This window comes from Corvus brachyrhynchos, unplaced genomic scaffold (genome assembly GCF_000691975.1).
Source record: "Corvus brachyrhynchos isolate BGI_N302 unplaced genomic scaffold, ASM69197v1 scaffold3, whole genome shotgun sequence".
Taxonomy (NCBI): Eukaryota; Metazoa; Chordata; class Aves; order Passeriformes; family Corvidae; genus Corvus; species Corvus brachyrhynchos.
Genome location: NW_008237619.1, coordinates 6,787,331 through 6,807,337, shown reverse-complemented (window position 1 = coordinate 6,807,337; position 20,007 = coordinate 6,787,331). Strand labels below are relative to the sequence as shown.

The following is a 20,007-nucleotide window of genomic DNA, read 5'->3' as shown; positions in this document are numbered from 1 at the left end:
CTAATGAGGTCTTTCAGGAGCTGGTCACCAGGAGTACTGAATTTCACTATCCAAAGGAGCTTACTATTAGCTATGAACTCAGAGATTTCAGGGTTCATTACCTTTTATAGGTTGTTCAAGACAATGAGTAAAATTGGTCCAAGTGTGGAGAACTCTACTTGTGAATTTTTTTCATGGTAAAAAAATCTGTAAAATTCTGTGCTTTGTTTTCTGTTATTTAACCAGCTTTCAGTCCACAAAGAAATTTCTTCAGTCCCATGACACTTCTGTTTCTCTAATACATTGCTGTGGAATGTTTTTGGAAGGCTTTTGGAAAACTTATGTATATTCATATCCCCTTTATTTATTTGCATGCTGACAGCTTCATAGAATTAGAGAAAACTAGTCAGATGTGATTTCCCATTGAAGAAACTCTGCTGACTTCTGCAACAATCTTTATCTGTGTGCTCTGTTAGTCTTTATTTTACCATCTTGTCAGGGACAGCAATCAGCCTTCCCAATCTACAGGTCCAGAGTCCCTTTTGTAAATGGCTTTTTCCAGATGACTCTTTCTAGCTTTATGCCAAGGAAAAGAACTATGTGTGGGTATCTTTATCTAAGGAAAAAAAAAAAAGGTAGTTTTTTAGAATATTCTGTGAAAGTGCTCTGAAGCCCTGGTTCCTAATACAGGTTGAGAGCAATCAATAACTTGGGTTTGAAAAGTTTTAGCTACGCTGTGATTTTTACAAAAAGTATTACTTTTAAAAAATGGAAATTTAACCAATAAAAAATTTATCTCTCCTGCATTGTTTACTTACGTTGGAAGCTTGCTGATATCTTGTTCTTGCCATTTTTCATGAGAAGGGATCAGTCTTACCAGTCAGAGATTACAGACACAGAGATCCATAAATGAGGCGTCATGGTCTGTAGAGACATAATACATGGCAGCTCATTTGTATAAGCACTCATTTTTACCACTACAATCTTGGAGTACCACAGTACTAAAAATAGTATTGAAGTGGTGAAAATGCTGTAATCATTCACATTTTTTAATTTCCTACATAGCTGAGTAAGAGGCTGGAGAGGTTTCAGTCAATACTTCATCCTCTGTTTTGTAAACCACTCAATTACTTCTTCAATGACATTTTTGCATGTGGCGTGTTGGTCACAATTTGAAGGTAGACTCTAAGTGCTGAGTCACAGGTTTAGACTACATAGTTAAATTTTAACAAATGTACATATTCTCAAAATTATTTACCTAAGTAAATCACTTTTGCTGTCAAATGTTAAATGAAACAGCGTATCTCTAAAATATTAGTCGAAAAGTTACAAATTTTAAGTTTATACAAATTGACAGAAACACTTTTGACTATAAAATCAATTTATTAGTTGATACACTTTAAAATTTGTTCTAGTTCTGTATTTTCTGGAGCTATTTAGAGAATGTTATAATCATTTTTATTAAAAAGCTGTCTTTGAAGTCTGAGATAAACTACCACAGAACAAAAGTTAAGAAAAACTCTTATACTGAAGAATTGCATTATGCACCATGTGAACAATTATACTGGATATTGCATATTAGTAGCAGTGCATTTTTTTTTTTTCCAGCTACTGAAATATATCATGGTATCTTAGACTGAAAAAGACCATTATGTTCTGTACAGGATATTAAAATGTTCATTGGTAGATTACTAGCAAGACCAAATAATCAATTTCCTCTATTAATTTAGGTAAATTGGTTGTGTAAAGATTACTTTAATGATATATACATGCAATTCACTGCTTAAAATTATTTAAAAGAGAATTTAAAAGAGAATAACCAAGCTGAACAAAGATTTATGCTGAAATTTTATCTGCATTTGTAATTGTTCTGTTTCAAATAAATTATTTTGCATATTGCACAGAAACTGTATGTCCTAGGGAGCACAGACTGCTTCTAGAGAAGGCGTGCCCAAAAAGGAGACATAAAAGGAAGCTGGATAATGTGGAGAAAAGCAGTCCTGGCTCCATCTGCTGTCTGTTTTTTTTTCCTCCCTTTTTTTTCCTTGGCAGCTTCTTTCTTGGGGTATTTGGGGTAGTTAGGCCCTATATTTCTTTGAACACAGACTGATTTTTAAGTATACTTCTGCTTTTGCCTGCTGTTGAGATTAATTTTGGAAAAATACCCTAACTACTTTGTTTTGCATTTCTGAGCACCACTGATAGTTTTGTTCTATGTTGTTCCTACTGGACACAACTCAGATTAAGTAGGAATGTACTTTTTTTTTTGGTCACCCTAGGATCAAGCTAATTTTGTGGCCTTCTCTTTCATCTGTATTAGTAAATGCTGTAAGGTAGCTCAGGCACGGTTCTAGAATTGTTACTCCTCCTTTCACACATGTTCACACAAGCTGTATCAATGCACAGCTGAAAAGTCTACTCCAAGTGCTAGCTTTTCATGTAAATTTTTCTCACTGTCCTTGGAAATAGAAGGGTTTTTGGACCAAAGCTGAGGACGAGAATCTGGGAGTTTGGAGTGTTACAGCTTTTCCATGTTCTTTTGTTGAATAGGTTTGATCTTCAGAATAATTTCTGAGGCTGCTCTGATTTTTGTCAAGCCCTCAGTTATAGAGACATTTTTTTCTGTCCTAACTCTTGTACTGTATAACTTGGCTTTCCTTCCAAAATGGTTGTGTTCTTTTAGAGTCCTAATAAATATAAATATTTTACTTGAAAAGTGTAATTTACTTGGATGTTCAATAGATTTCAACAGTTTTTAAAAATATTTTACAAATGGCAGAATTTTGCATTCACAAAAACCTCCCAACTGGAATTAGTCGAAATACTCAGATTTGGAAAATGGCTGCAAAATAGAAATAGCACTTCTGAGCCAATCCTAGAGTTCAAAAATTTTACTGAGCTTATGATCCTGAAAAGATGTACATCACTGTTCTTTTAAAACCTAGTTCTGTCTAAAATACTGGACCCAATTAAAATTTCCAAATGGGAAGTCTGACTTTAGATTGCAGAAATACTGAAAATACAATGCAGAAGCTAAATATGTAGGCAAGAATGCAAATAAGTCTTTAAAAATATTTATCTTTGCATTCTTAGATCTTAAAAATAGTACTGAAAGCTCCAGTCATAGCTAATCAGAGAAGCTTACTGTGGCTGGAACTGATCAGAATTCAAACTTTACTATAGAGAGGTTTTCTAAAATTAATAATTAAAAAAAGATAATTGGTGAAATAGATGGGGGTTTTTGCTGATAAGGAAGAACATTTGTTCACCAGAATACAGATATTTCCAAAGAATAGGAAATTAGTAATGCTAAATATTCAACACACTAGAAAATACTACAATCCACGATTCCTGATATTTTTGTGATATGAGAGGTAAAACCATTTCTGTGGTGTATGTCTGGTCCCAGCTTAGGTATCAGAGTAAAAAACTTTATATTCTGAGTAGTCCTAACACTTAAGAAGATGAGAAAGTTAAAAAACCCCAAAACACAAAGCAAAGCAAACCAGAAACAGAACTGAGATCTTTGATAAATGCCTACATTAACATAAGAAGAGAGTTACTTTTCTACAGCTTACTGAAGTAGCATATGCTGCTCGGTTTTTTCAGCCTAAAAACTAATAATTAGACATTCTTTAAACAACTTCCCTTATCAGCAGTAATTAAGATACGAGCAAGTAAGATCTCTTTTAAGGAAGTGGTTATTTGCTGAAAAACATACATTTGGTTGTTCCCAAACCGCTTGTGAATATCAGTTCAAGTGTTTCCAGCTGTATTGGAGGAGCTGGAGTGATACAGCTGTGGAATCATCAGCTGCCTTTTACTCAACAGGTCTGCAATTAAGGAGCCCCTTTTGTTGAAGTTGTTCCACAGGGACTGCTGAATGCTTCAGCAGACATAGTTCTTGTAAAAGATAATTTCAAGGAAGAGGAAAATAGCTTAAAAAGTTAAATTTCATTTGTTCAAAGTACTTCCTCTCCAATCCCAACCGCTTACTAAAAAAAGAGTCAGTCCTAGAGTTTATTATGTTAAATAATAGAAACTGTTACTATTATACTAAAAAATTAGTATTTTGTAACCAGTTTTAGGTAAGCAGTCACACATACAAATTTAATTACAGTTCATTTTTATGTGTGATTTTATAGTCTAGTTTTTTTATTTTCAATTTTATTCTTATGCTAGTGTTCTCCCTCATCAGATGCTTCCTCATAAGAATTGGGCAAGTCATGTTGGTCATAACCTCCAGGTTAAGGTAACTTAAAATATTGAGACAGTCTTCAAGGATGTGTTGTATCATGCTCAGTTTATTTATTCCCCAAAGTATTGCTGCAAAAATTAGAATTAAAAGCATAGTATTATAAACAAAGATTAAGAAAGGGTGAGTGGTTCAGTTGCTCATTTTGAGAACATCTTCTCTGGCGTCTTTGTTTTTTAAATTGATATTAAGGGTTTTTACCTCATAGACTCAATTCAGTTTATTGGTTTATTGGATCTCTTCCCCTGGACATATTCCATTTCTTTCTGCTAGAGCTGTTCTTTTGAGGCTGAGGTTTCTGACAGTGTTTTGAAAGCATGTTATGTGTCTTTTTTTTCAGTTTACAGTTCAGCTGCCCTGCATATTGAGGTTATCTTTCAGTATACCACTTCAGCAGTATATACCAGTTGTATAAAAACATACACTTAGCAATCCACTTTGTTGCAATAAAACCATTTAAAAATATTACTGACCTTAAAGCATAACTGGAAATTCATGTGAACAAAATTCACCTCTGTATTCAAAACACTGTATCTTCTTTAATACTTCTCTTGAAATGTATTGAAAATGCTACAATGTTCAGAAAAACATAGATTCTCTTCTTGTCCATGTAACATAAAACATTCATGCTGTTCCCTGTGGTTGCAGTGCAGTCACTTTGCTCGTTTGCTCTGTTTCAGACGGTTCGCCATGGTTTTCCTTACCTACCCACTGCCTTAGCTTTTGACCCAGTTCAGAAAATCCTGGCAATTGGAACAAGAACAGGAGCCATACGAATGTATCCTTTCTCATTCAGAATTTGCACCATTTCTATGTATTTGTAATACAGGGATGTGAATTATCTTCTGCAAGTGCTCAGGTAAGGTTACAGTTGTTATGTTCTACTTCATTTTGCTTTGCGAGACGGACTGGAAAAGGATGTGCTGTTGAGGAATTAACCAGGTCCTAAAGAAAAGAATTAACCAGGCTTCAAAGAAAAATTTCTGATTGAGTTTTTTGCATATGGTTTTGGCATATATTGGTTAAGATAAAACAGAATTGATCTTTTTCAGCCAGAAAAGTAAAAGTGGACAGCAAAGTGGTAGTGAGCAAGTTGTGAATGTTGTGCTAGCAATAAATAAATTCATTGCTGCAATGCAGTTAGCCAACGTTAGATTGCAGTTAGATGGTTATGTATGAAATTATTTAGACTCTTTCAAGTGAATGGTGGGAAATAGGTGATTTTAGGACAGAATTCATCTCTTCCCAGAGGAGAAGGTGAAGCACTGTAAAAGTGTCTATTTCTTTTCATTAATTATAAAGGTACTTCAGTGCCTGCAATTTATATGTTGTTTTTAATGCAGTAGGATTTTAAAGTTAGAAGTCTACACAGAATAAACTTAATTACAAGGTAATTAAATTTGAAGACTTATATTTAAAAAAAAAAAGGATATTTAAATGTGATGTATTTCAAAATGTTTCTCTACATAATTTTCTTAGTTTGGCATGGTTCCAATGTATTCCAGTTTGGTGAAAATACATATAAAGCAAGGAAAAAAAGGAGAAAGAATATTACAGGAAGGTTTAAAAGTTACAGGATACAGAACTAATAAACCAATATTTTTTACAAACTTTTTGTAGCCAAATATGTGTTTAAAGTAGGGGACAGTGCTGTATGAAATAGCAATATAATGGTTCTTTTGCTATCCTTGTTCCCACGGTAACTATAAATGCAATGAACCCAAAGAGAGGTTACAGAGTAAAGAAAAATCTCCTTGTGGAAAAAGAGCCTGTGCTTCATGTAATGTTGCTAAAACTTTGGTTCCTCCATTTTTGGGTACTCTTGGTGTGAACAGTTGCATTTTTGTAAGCCTCAGTTTCTGTCTGATCCAGAATTTCTCATAAGACTCAACTGTAGCGGGGGAGTGTCCCGGGAGCAGGGGAATCCAGACAGAGTCACGACACGAACACCGATACGATTTGAGCATCGTGCTCCAGTTTATTGTTCGGTTACACCCAGTTATACTTTTTTCCCAAAGTTCACACCCCTTTCCCATGAGAAAGCCTCTAAGCAGCGGGGGAGCTGACCAGTGTATACCTTTTCCCAAGGCTGTTCAAGGCTGCCAGCTAGCAGGTGCCTTGCAAGCCTGTTTTCAGCCTGAGGCCCGGTCAGGGGTACTTCTGCAACAGCCCTGGGATGCCCAAGCTCTCCTGGGGTATCCTATATTCCACAAGGAATCCTCTACACTCAACTAAACCTCAAGTTATGTGACAAGCTTTGCCTTGATAGTTCCGCTGTTAATTTCTTACCTGTGTGAAGTAGATTGAATATATTCTGTTCGAAAGCAAAGAAGAAAATTCCCTTGAATTTGTGCACTTCTGGGAAGTGGAAATCTAGTAGTCACGGTTTCTTCTTCTTTGTAGAGGTATGCAAGGTTAAAAAGCTGGGGCTTTGTCCCTGGACACTTCACTGATACCTTCAGAGTTGAGGGTATTGGGAATTTCATGGTAAAAGTAGGAAGAAGACCTTGCAGAAAACTGACTCCTGAGTCCACCTCTTCTTTCCATCTTAGCAATCTGGCTTTTCTAGGAGCAGTGCTGTCACTGCCTAGGCATCCTGTATCTTTAAAAGTCCCTCCTCTGAGGAAAATGCAGGTATAGAACCTGAATTAGTACAGGTTCATGTAGAATTAATTTAAACCTACATGTCTCCTGCCACAGGAATGGAACATGAAGAGGAAAAACAGCTATATCCCTAAGCTTATATAAAATTCTCTATGTATCTTCTATAAAAATAGATTATAAAGAGGTAGCAGAAGGGAAGAGAATGTTTTTCAAAGTGTCCTTCCTTTTAACATCTCTGCTCCTGTTTTGCTAGCAAACTCCTGCCTCATTCATGGAAAACTTTCTACCAGTTCTAGTATCTGAATCAAACAAGAGGATCAGGATTACCAGGGATTTTGATTTTTTTTGAAGATACGTCATAACATAAATGCTTCTCAGCTTAGTCACACAGAGCCTGGTTTGCTTAATTGAGCCCTGAGTTAGTGGAAACAGCTCGGAAGACAGAGGGTGCCTTAAAAAGAATTACTCATTTATTCATTTTAACTGAGGTTTCTCCACTTGGCTCTAAGTTTTACAGAACATATTACATGAAAAACCTACGTGTGGACTAATAACTTTGCAGTGAAACAGATCCTAAGACTACCACCAGAACACCACTCATTTAAGCCAGTCTTGTTGCAGACCTTTGTAATTGTTGAAATCGGGCAATAAAATTCAAGTCAAGATGTAACAGACTAAGTATTACATCTGGAAGTACAATTCATAATGGGTTCTTTTTTAGCAAACTGAGGAAAATATAGGTTTTAGTGGCTCTAAGTTTTCCACAGTATCCTGTAAAAATACTTTTTAACAGAACTGCACAATTTCATTCTGCCACGAGTATGCCAGGTAACAAAAAGGGAATTAATTACACTGTGGTTGGTTGGTGTTTCTAAACAGTACTGTTGATGGAGTGAAAGGACAGACTACTTGGCTGCCATCAGAGAAATTCACCCAATTATTTATTTGTTTGTTTACTGGTGACACCAAAGGGACCTGGTTTGGATCGGACTCTCTTGTTTAGGGAACACAAAGGGATGGGAAGAGTGAATTTATGTTTAGTATTCATGCAGTGATGTAGAACAAGTTTTCCTGTGATGAGTCTGAGTTGCATAATGGTATTGTTGCTTCCTTGTCTTTCTAAAAGATTCTCATAGTATTGGAATTTCTAGTGGACACAAGTTTACAGGTCTCAAAAGACAAGCTGTTTAAAACAAAACAAAGAAGCATGTACTTCTGTGTTGTGAATTAATGTCTAACATCAGGCCTTCAGGTGATCATTTCACGTGATCCAGCAGCAGTACTGAAGCTGACTATGTTAAATTGTCCTGCAATAGAGCATATTATTCATAAGCTGCCATTAGAATGCAGAGATAAATGAAAGTTCATTTTGGTATGGCAGCCAATTTGTCTTCTCCTAGATTTCTTTTCAGGGTGCTCAGATGCAGCTGCTCCTGCTTCTGTAGCGCTGGGAATTGCTGTCGCTGTGCTCTACTGATCCTAGCAGCCTCTGTGGGCTTCCCAAGGAGCTTCAAACAACTGTAGACTTTACCTACAGTGATGACTGCTGGGTACTGCATCCTAATAGGTGCAGCCCACAGAATCAGACTGCACTGCGAATCACTGATGGAGTGTCTTCCTGTTACCAACACAGGCTAACAAAATCTGCAAATAAAGGGCCAAAACCCCACTCCTGAAACAGTTGCTATGGCATCTGGTCATTCGTCTCCTTTGTCCTAAACACAGCAAATTTTATTTTTCCTTTGAGGTTTTGTTTTTCCTGTTTGGAGCCTGTTCCCAGCTCCCATACCTTTGGTCATTGCTCAGATCATTGCTTGGTACCATTCTACCTGGAATATCCTTGCTTCAGGAAAACACATTCAGTTGAAGAGGGGCTATGAAATTGAATTCCTTTTCTTATTGTCTCCATATCGTTCTTCTCTAGTCCCTGTCTGGAGAACCTTCTGACACTACACACAGTAAAACCAAGTGTGCAGTCTCTGGTTGCTGCCAGAGAAGGTTCTGTATCACCATACAAGGAGATGAGAAATTAAGATACTTGGTCAGACTTATGTCTCTTCTTGATTTCAGAGGAAAAGGAGAAGTCTAGGGGTTTTTTACATTCTCAGTCTGAATAAATAGGTTAAAATCAGTGTTGTTAACAATGATTATTCCAGTAAGAGATTTGAAGAAGTGGCATGCTGTGCTCAGATTCCAGGATGCATATTTCTATATTGTCATTTATTCAGCTGACAAATGCTTGTTAAAATTCATTGTAAGTACTTTTTGGAGTCACTGAGTCCTTTCCTTTGGAGTTCTCTTATTGTATCAGAGCTGCACTTAGCCGTTAGAGCTCTCTACTTCAAACACAGAGAATACAACATCTTTTTTCTTTTTTTAATCAAACTGCTGATTATTTAGTGGTCAGTTACAATGAGAAATTCTGAAAAAAACCTCTAGTTATTACCATCTTTGCTTATCATGAAATGAGAGGAAGTTTGTCTTAAATCCAGGGCAAAGAAAACAGCCTACTGGGTCCAGAATGGCCTCCACACCACTGAAAAAATTATTCACCATCAAGCAGGCTTAAATTAGTAATACGTTTTTGTATGTGTTATAGTGTGGTCTGCTGTTGTTATTAATACATACTCTTTAGACTTACAGGTTCCATACTGTCACGGATGCAGGCTGTGGGGCATGCAAATCTTCATTTTCACTGTTAGTTGCTTGAGCAAAACTGTAAGACATCTGCAACCCATGCAAGGCTTGTCCAGTAGGCATAGCTGCTTGTTATCCATGTTATCAGAAAATATAGTGGCCATTTTATACCTAGGCAAACAAAACATTATTCTGACTCACTAACACATGACAGTGGAAGCATTGCTCTGTCCCCTCCTTTAGCTTAGCTGCACAGTCCTGACACTTCCTTTGCTCCAATTCTGGTGCTTGTCAGATATATGACTGTGAGCCATCCAATGCACTAACCTGGCAAAATACCAGTTCTTTTGCTGTGCTACTTTTTTTGCCAGATTAGCAAACTGCGTTATCTGGTGCTTACCTCCAGTGTTAGTCAGAATGATGCATAAAGAAAGTGGAAGGAGTGCAGTTGGGACTGGACAGAGAGGGAAATGGGGGAGAAACAAAATTTTGGCCCTAAGGAGCAGGTTATTAAATTGACTTGTCTTAGTATATGAAATCGCATCTGATAAATCCAGGTATGGCAGATTGCAGCTGTCTATGAAATTTGCTACAAAATGCAGAAATAGTCGTTCAGTTTTGAGTGGTATGGAAGATAGCATCTCTTTTACTTGCATTTAAAAAATCTTCATGTAAAGCCATTTGCAAATTACAAAAATTCTACAGGTTCTGCTCAAGAAAGATTCTGCTTTAGGATCATATTTGGAATAACTTTTTCTGGCCTGTTTTATATGTTTCTTCCAATGCTTTAATAGCAAGAGTGGTTTTTGAATGTCAAATAAGGTACAGCAACACTTCTTTTAACAGGTGTGTTTTGTGGAAAAACAAACATGGCTTCAGAAAAGCCCATGGCATCCTGGTCTGTGTCAGCAGTAGTGTGGCCAGCAGGATCAGGGCAGTGATTGTACCCCAGTACTCAGCACTGGTGAGGCCGCACCTCAAATCCTGTGTCCAGTTCTAAGCCCCTTTCTAAAAGAAAGACACTGAGGTGCTGGAGTGTGTCCAGAGAAGGGCAATGGGGCTGGTGAAGGGTCTGGAGCACAAGTCCTGCGAGGAGCAGCTGTGGGAGCTGGAGGTGTTTATCCTGGAGAAAAGGAGGCTCAGGTGGGACCTTATCACTCTCTCAGGTACCTGAAAGGACAAGAGAAAACGGCCTTAGATTGTGCCAGGAGAAGTTTAGATTGGATCTTAGGAAAATTATTTCACTGAAAGTTATCAAACCCTGGAACAGGCTGCTCAGGGAAGTGGTAGAGTCACCATCCCTGAAGGTGCTCAAAAGTCATGCAGAGGTGGCACTTAGGGATAAGGTTCAGTGGTGGACTTTTTAGTGCTGGGTAGTGGTTAGACTCGATGGTCTTGGAGGTTTTTCCAAGCTAAGTGATTTTATAAGTGATTATCTTGCTTCTTTCTGTGAAACAGCCAGTAAACATATCTTTGATTCCAGTTACTGTGCCAAGTAAAGGGGAAGGTGAAATCTAAACCCAAGATAGCTCTGTTGAACGTCATGGATCCTCAGCAGCTGATGTACACAGAGAGACTGTATTCCTGGGAGGTAAAACTGAGGCTGTTTGTGCACTCTAGAAAAAAGAAAATCCGGCAAAGAAAATGAATAGCACTAATTAAATCATTGCTGGCAGAGTTCTGAGTAGGCATGGAATTTTACAGTAGCTAAAGGAAATGTGGTAAAGAATGTTTGACATCAGATTGGATGTACTTTAAAAGAAAAGAGGAGAATATAACTTGAGGTTTTGGTCTGTGAGAAGGGTGGCATAAAAGCTAAATATAAATTGTGACAGATTTACTCTCCCTGGATCTGCTGTCTTTTAATCTAAACAAGGTTTCAGTAGTTCTTTATCCTTAAAATAAGCCGACTGTGTTCTCTGCTGTTTACTCTATGTGATTTATTGCGCAGATGGAATGGGGGTAGCACAGACAAGATCATAAACTCAAAGTTCTGTTGTTTGATTTGGAGGAATCATTGATACATTTCATCTTTTATCTCATTGTACAATATAATCTGTAGATTTTTCTAGAGAACTTGAGCTATTCAGGAATAAAAACTTTACTGAGAGTTAGCACTCCTAACATAAGTTCTTTTAAAAATTCCCTTGGAAGTCAACATACAAGTATGTATTTTTGTGTGTATAGATACCTAAATAGGTTATTACAGAAATGAATTTATTGTCATTCTACAAGAATTAAAAATTATTGTAAAAGATACCAAAATAATCAAATTTACCTGTATTACTAAATCTGACAGAACCAGAAGTGGAGAATTTTTTCAATACTGAGACTACTATGCATCTGGTTATGTGTGCATTCATATATATATATATATAGTTACACCTATTAGGTTTGTGCATACTTGCATAAATTTGGGTCCATTTGTTTCCCAAGCCTCTTCCATGCTTTTTAAGTAAGCAGATTGGATATGTTACAGTTAAATGTACCGAACTCACATTCAATTGCTGTTTATCCAGGAGATAAAAATAGAATCCGACATCTGCAAACAAATCTACTGAGAAAATACAGATTTTCATATATTTGGAGATGCACGTAAAACTGGCATACAGGTGGGTGACTGGCAGCATTTTAATTGGAGCTGATGATTGCATTTATGAACACTATCTGAAAAAATGCTTTATGGATGCCTGTTACAAGATTTTTTTTGAGTATAATGAAAAAACCCCTCAATTTACTCTGATACTGAAGTTATGACTACTGGTGATAATACTGGTGATAACTATTTCAAAGAAGTGATGTGTCTTAATTAGACCTTGTGTCAGCTTTAGAGCTTTCGCTACCTTTTTTATTCCAAACTTTGTCATCAGCAGAAGTGTTGACATGCATAGGAAATAATGCACATCAATTTGCCCTCCTTTCCAGTCTGCTAATTATCTTTTTTAGACAAATACCCATGACCTAAATTTGGCAGACATCCTTAAACCACAGAAATTTGTAGTTATAGTACACACTTAGTTAGTTATTTTGACTCTTTTCTTCTTTTGCTTTTATCTGGCAGATACTCTTGATGGTAGAGGGAATTGATACTTTTCCAAATAACTCAGGAAAGCTAGTATCTAGCAAAAAGAAAAACCCAAAGTACAGAGACACATACAGTGGGAGCATTTTATTGTTGTGGAAAGAGACCTATTTTTGTCTAGTTAGAGGCACTCATTCAGTTTAAATTCTTGATGAGTTCTTGAAATTAGGTGCCTTTCTTGCACATATGTTGTTAATGGAGGGAGACCAGGGGTGAAAGGGGACTGTGGTGGATTGAATGCCCATTATGAGGTAGAAAGGCTACAATGACTGAGTAATTGTCTCTGCATTTGGGAATACCTAAGGAGAAGAAGTTTCTGGAACCAAAGAGATCCACCTATGAGGATCTTTGGCAGCAAGGAACATGAACCATGTGATGAGTGGTTCAGTAGGAGATGGGACAGACACAGTCACACACTATTTCAGACCAAACCTCAAGTATAGGTGTAGGATAAAAGCACCGTTTTTCCCAAGGTCCAGGAAATGTGGAGATGAACAAAACAGAGACTACGGTCTCATTCAGGAGAGGGGGAGGGAAGGGTTTTCTTGAAGAAGTTCTCTTCCCTCATTCATGGTCAGCTTACTCCTGCTTTCCCTAACTGACCTAGTTTCACTCCAGTTCTTACAGTTCCTAGATTTCTATTCTTCAGCCCTGACCTGTCTTTTCTTAGTGGCATTAAGGAAGAAATATTCTTTCAATATCCATCTTTCACTTGACCTGTGCAAAGCAGTCTCTGAATAATGAATTTTTCTAAGGAAACTGTTCAAGTCAAGAACCAAGATGTTTCCCGGGTGCTTCAGATACAGCATTCAAAGCCCCACAGAAGTACAAAAGGAAGAATTTAAAAAAAAGAGCATCGTGGGAGAAACCAAGTTTGTCCAAAAGAGATTGCTAATCTGGAGCTATCAGAAAATGAGTAGCTGAAGTAGCCAAGTCTTAGAAGGCATTGAAGAATGTAAGTGTGGCAACAATCTTTTCATCCAGAGAGAATACAGGGAGGGGAAGTGACACAGAAATTCTGTGAGTCTGCTTCTCTTCAGTGTTTTTGTGAAGGAGATACTCTGGTGTTTTATCAACACTGTTTTAGTCTCCTATCCAAAACCCATCGCCCTGCAGGGTTCCATGAAGAAATCACCTCCATTCCAGCCAGATATAGCGCACTTTTCAAAAAGTCTGCAGTACTGTTTGTTTGAACAGTTGTGGTTTTCAGACAATGATGAGTGGGAATCCAGTGATCTTAACATGCCTTAACTGTAAAACTGATAATTTGAGCAGAAAAAGGATTTCACAATCTAATTACTGACAATAACTGTGCTTTCCAGTAATCGATTTCTGGGATTTTTTTCATTTCATTGAATAAATATTAGCATATCTCTAGGTATATTTATGGATTGATATTCAACATTAACCCTAAAAATGCTCACAGATAGCATAAGAAAGAAATATTGGAATATGATTCTGTAGTACTGTAGTTGATTTCTCTTTGGGTTTTTTGTGTGATTGCTCCAACAAAGCCCCAGTCACTGAATACACTACATTTTTAAGCAGCCACAGCAAATGCATTTAAAATATGACTTTTAGAGGAGTTTGACTTTCTGTTTGGTTATTTAGCTGTATTTTCTGCAATGCAGAATTGACAGCTCTATGACATATTTGCATATTTCAGTTGCATCAGTAAATAAATAAGGATTGACTGAATTATGGTGGTCTGATCTGAGACACACTGATTTCAAATGCACCATGCCTTTATTATGAGATGAATCAATAGGAGATGTGTGGTAGAAGAATACATTTAAGTACATTCATGTAGTAGGCATGCACATGAATGACTTTAGTCAATATTCTCTTGGAAACTTCTAATTAGAACTTACCAACTTAGGCTTTTAAAATATTTATGTTTTTTCCTAATTACTTGCAACATATAGGTTCACATTTGCAAATAATTTCTCCATTTCAGGTGTGGATAGATATGTGTCCCAGTTTCCATTAGATTATAACAATAGTGCTTTCTTTTTCACAGCAGTTTTATTAATCTTAATTTGTAGATTTTGAGAAATTCCACTTTAAGTTAAATGCTTAGAACTAAGGAGAGGCTAATACAATGCATCAATACTTTATCTGATGAAGAACTGGGTTTAAAATTTGTGATTTATTTAGGGGAAGTGTCTTGTAGTCCTTCTGCAGACATCATACATTCTATTTAGTAGATTATTTGCATAGTTTTAGTACCAATTCATTTTATCTAACAGGCAAAACTCAGGAGAGGGGCATCATTTTGAAACCCAAGAACACAGCCTCTTACATAAAAATTAAGTTAAAAGTTACTTCGTCTCATGGTAGAACACTAATACGATTGATGAATCTTCTCCAGCAACCTCTGTTACAGGATTAGGATCTGGCAGAGCCTCTCAGAACAAGTGTACAAGGTCAGACTGAACATGAAATGCAGTAGTGGGTACTACTTCTGAGATTTTGTGCTCCTCCACTGACTTGTACTGTGGATGTACTGACTTGAGATGTGGTGTCACTGTTGGGGTGGCCATGACACACATGGACAGTGCCTCTTTCAAGGGCCAAAAAGCGGTTTATTTATTTGATAAATTTGATAATTTATCAAATTATTTAATCAGCCTCTTTTATATGTTTGTATGTTATCATTCGTGTTACATATTCTGGCTGCTAAACTACTCCAATAGACTCATTGGCTATTATGAACTACAATATACTATCATTGGCCACCTATAGCATCAGCATTCAGCTGAATAACAGGTGCAGATATGTTGCTGTTTTTCTCCTTCTACTGTTTAACTTTCTTCCTTCTGTTGATACTACATCCTCATGGGTAAAAACGAATTGTTTTTCTTCTCACGGACTTTTCTCACAATCCTTCTCTAGCCGAGGTAACAGGCCTGAGCCATAATTTTACAGAGGCAACAAGGCCTTCATTTTAGAAGGTTTTACTTAAATGCCACAATGTGGGACTGTCAGTTCAATTGTCTTAGCAGACTGTTTAAACCTACACATCCTGTTACACACATTTTTCCTACCAGACTGTATATACCTGTGAGGTATTTTTCACCTTAAAGTGTTGCACATTTTTAAGGAAAAACAAGCGCAACCCAGTCTTTATAGGACAATTATTTAGTCACATAATTTAAAGTAGGAATCTTGCATTCCAGTCTGTGCTCAAAGACAGATTATAAATTTTACCTGCAACAGTGGCTAGATGCAATAGTTACAACATGTGAAGTTCTTCTCATTTTTGTGGATCATGTTATCTTAGCAAGACAGATGGAATATCTATTTCATAATGGCTTCATATGTTTGTTTCACAGAAGTTGTTCATAAAATATTAGTTTGTACTGGAAGATCAAATGGTACCAAATAGATTTGGTGATTCCAAAGTGGCACTTAAATTCAGAGCTGCCTGTCTGCACTCATAGCTCTTGTCTTTGGTAAATTCATTTATTTTATATAAACAGATCATTGGATAGCATACACAGGTTATTATAGGGGCTGGAACCTAAGACCTCTCCGTCCTAGGTGAAAACCTGCTAGCCATGATTTCTTGTTCCATCTCTCTTAATTAATGAGTACTCCCTTCTCCCTCAAACCACCATGTCCTGCCCTTCTGAACTGAAGGAGTCAAGAGTTACTGTAGCTCCAATTTGGGTGTGGTCAGGACACTGTGTTTATAGCACTTTTAAGCAGAATAACCGGTTCTTTTTTGTTCCTCATTACTTTGAGACACAAAAAATGTTGCACTGTTAATGGGGAAGCTTTTTCATGCTTTATAAGTACACCTTTTCATTCATACAATAAGGTGTCTGGTGGATAGAGGCACCTACTGCAGATTTAGAACTGGTTACAGGAATGTTTTTGAAAGAAAAGTTTTCATCTTCAGCAAGAGCTGAGACTTGCCTTTTCAAGTCCTTTGGCCTTTAATAAAAAGAGCTTTAAACTTGATTCCTGCTTTTTGTAGCTGTAAAATGGTGAAGTATCTACCAGTGTCAAGAAGTCATTACATTCAATAAATGTAATGCAGGGTATTAAAATTCTTTTAAGATTGAGAATACTCTGGTTGTATTTTCCAGAAAAACAGACAAAGGAAATCCTTAAATACATTCACAACAGAGTGATGAGCTCTGTTAAAAGCACCTGTGAATTATCAGGTGTGTTTTAATCATGCCTCCACAGTGTGTGGTTTGTATAAAGTGAATGAATAACCATTCTTGAACGTGTATTTCTCAATAAAAATACAATTTTCTATAAAACAGACCTTAAATTAGTTTAAAGGTAACTTACTGAAATTAAAACCATCATCCAGACCATAAGCTTTTCAAGCTGTCAGCTTCCTCAAGTAGGATGTCCCAGGTAGTAAGAAAACAAAACTAGAAACCCCAATCTTTCCTGAAACAACAGGAGAAGCAAATTCTCCTGTGAAAATCATCCCTAAGAATGTCTTCTCCTATGCTCCTGAATTTTGTAGTTTAGGATCTCTCTAGTACTGCAACTCTCAAATGAAAGGAAATCCTAATGAAAAACTAGTTCATTTAACAGGTTCCCTCAGTTTTAATTGATAGGTCACTGCTTTGGGCTTGAAAGTACAAGAATCTCTTCATTAGGCTGACAGTTTTGCTACAGAAAAGAAGCTTTCAGTTTTTTAAGAGTAAAGTAAATCACTGGGAGATCAATAAATGCAATAAGAAAACAGTGTAATTTTCATGGCTGCTGAACAACGTAAAGATGAGATCTTTTCCAGCTGTTTAAAAAAATGTATAACTATTTTTAAAGGAATTTATAGAATGCTACCTGCTACATATTCCTAGAAGTAGACTAAATCTTCTGCTACAAGAGAGGACAGAAAAGCACTGAGTCCTTACTAGTTTCTTCAGAGGAATGGTTCTCTTCTGACTTGCAGTCCTCTAGGTAATGTAATTCTGAGCAGGCAGGAAGAATGTTGTACCTTCCTTGTCTATTTTAGCTAACCAGTGCCAGGGCTTGCCTATTCTAGCTAGCCATAACCCTTTCTAGGGCTTCACAGAAAAGATACTAAGAGGCGTTATATTAAGAGTGACTTCTTTTCCTTCTACATTCATACCCTAACCAAAAGAACTCTGAAGCATAGAGTTCATAGAAATATGGTACAATTAGGTCTGCATGTTCATTCATTTTTCATTAGTCCTGCATCAGTTCTGTCCTCACGCTTCTCCAACTTTGCTATTGTCAGGATTCACCAACCTTACGCTTTCGGGCCTGACAAGGAAGAGCTGTATCAGGGTCCTTGTCTACTTTGCCATACTGTGAGCTGTAGAGAAAGGAAGAAGCACAGACATTACACTTAGAGGAAATGAGGATGAAAGAATGGAATACTGCTTTTCTGAACTACTGCGTTTCTCTGTAGTTGCTTTCCTGTCTCCTCTCCTGTGAGACTGATGTTATATCATGAGGAGAAAAAGAGAAAATTTTGGTGGTTTCATGGAACAGTCTAGTTGGTTGCTTGCTCCCTAAGTACAGCAAAGTGTCTGCTCTGGTTCCCCTGGCATGTTTCAAACTGGCTACGGGGTCTGAAAATTTTTCTGTTGTCCCTAGAGGGGCATCAGGTACAGCTAAATTTAGTCATCTGTGCAAAAGCCACCGAAACTGCTGCTGCTGAATAAAGATTTCTTCTACTTCCCTAGTTTAGAACAGGACCCTGGATGCTGGCACCTGAAAAATCCAGCGATTTCTGCTAATGTGGTGCAGTTTCTAACAGGACAGGTGAAACTTGCGGATGGTGGAGGCAGTCAGAAAGAATGTCACAATCTGTGTGCTCAGTGTTGTCTTTGCTGTCCAGAAACAAAACTTCCACTGGGGCCTAATGGTTGTCTGGCTACTGGTTTGTCTCTAAGCACCACTGGATGAGGTTCATGCTATCGACCTGTATAAACAGATCTCTGAGTTTGCAAAGATAAGGAGCCAGTGGTTAAGTAGGGTTATGTTACCTGTCCTTGCTTCTGATATTTCCCGTATTTAGAACATCACCTGTCTGATCATCAGCTCCTAGTTTTGCAAGGTCTGTACACAGGCAAAAAAGAGGCAATGACTGTTACCTTTTGTTTTAGGGCTTCAACCAAGGATAAATATATTGCACTTCTGGACTCTGATATGATGTTGGCATCAGGATCTTAATTAACACAGAATGGAATACAAATCAAGGTTGCACATGCAAATTTAACTCTTGCAGGTGATCATATTTCTGAATTCTTGGCTTTAATTTAAATTCTTTAGTATTCTTTGATCACTTCATACAGTGTGATCATATAGTAAATAATTCTTCAAGACTTGGGTCAGTTTTGCACTAGTGTAAGAATCACAACTTATTTTCTTGTAAATGTGTTTAAATGTATTTTAAAACATGAGTGCTAACACTGAGTGAATATTTACATAAAATCGTCTGAATTTCAGGAAAAAAGCCCCAGATTGTATAAAGTATCTCTCAAAACCTGAATTAGAAATAGCCAAATCTATTAAAATTATCAGTTTCTTTGCCTTTTAATAAGCAGCTTTCCATTCCTAATTAAAACTATAATTGGTTATCATCCTGCTTGCTAGAGATACCTTTAGAATCCAAGTTTCTATTCAGTATTTCTCATTTTTGCTTTCTTCTCTTTTTCCTTAGTAAGGATTGGAAAGAACTAATATTGCCTAGAGTTCCAGTAATGATTATATGGGGAAGTCTGTCAGCATTCCCTGAGGCTGTGAATGGCTTTTATGAATGAAATTAAGCCTGGTATCAGAGACATAGAAGATCAAGTTTAATCTGCCCGTGTTGCTGCTTATGAAATGGTTAAGCATCTTGGATGAGAGCAGAAGAAGCTCCCCAGTCTAGATAGTTTGAGAATTTCTTAGGAAGTATTTTCAAACTGCCTGAAAAATCAGCAGAACCTTGTAGGAGGAGCAGACTCGTGCAAGCATCATTCATTAAAAAAAAAAAAAAAAAAAAAAAAAAGGAAACCGCGTATCTCACTGACTTTCTTAAATGCATATCTAGAAAATTTCTTGTTCATCAAGCAACTACAAGACCAATGACAAAATTATCAAGTGTTACTTAACTGAGTATTTTTATACTGGCCATGGAAACAGTGCTGTCTCTTTTTTTTCTTTTTTTTTTTTAGTTCTAGTGAATCTATGGTTATATAATCATAGTACATCTGCCCTGGAGCCTTGTTGTCACTGCTCATTGCAGTCATTCTTCAGACATGATTCTGAAAATTTAGGCAGGGTATTTTTATCAGCAGAATCTTGTAAAGTTATCTTTTAAAGAGAAATTGAGCTGTGAATCTCCGTGTCATCTTGAATCTCATAAGCAAATAGGATCTCTCATGGGGCTTTTTTATTGCAACAATTGTATTCATCAACACTCCACATTAGTTAGTTGTAGAGATTCACACATCTCTTCCTAGAATTC

The 20,007-nt window shown here is 36.9% G+C and overlaps 1 protein-coding gene across 9 annotated transcripts in view; it reads left to right on the top strand.

Annotated features, from left to right (window-relative positions):
• The window catches only part of STXBP5L (syntaxin binding protein 5 like), a 190,283-nt gene that overhangs the window by 11,990 nt on the left and 158,286 nt on the right, over positions 1-20,007 (top strand). For all 9 annotated transcript variants that reach the window (XM_017731889.1, XM_017731886.1, XM_017731887.1 and 6 more), the window contains exon 2: positions 4,915-5,012. In XM_017731889.1, the coding sequence (XP_017587378.1) occupies positions 4,915-5,012 (98 nt within the window). The remainder of the gene's footprint in view (positions 1-4,914; positions 5,013-20,007) is intronic.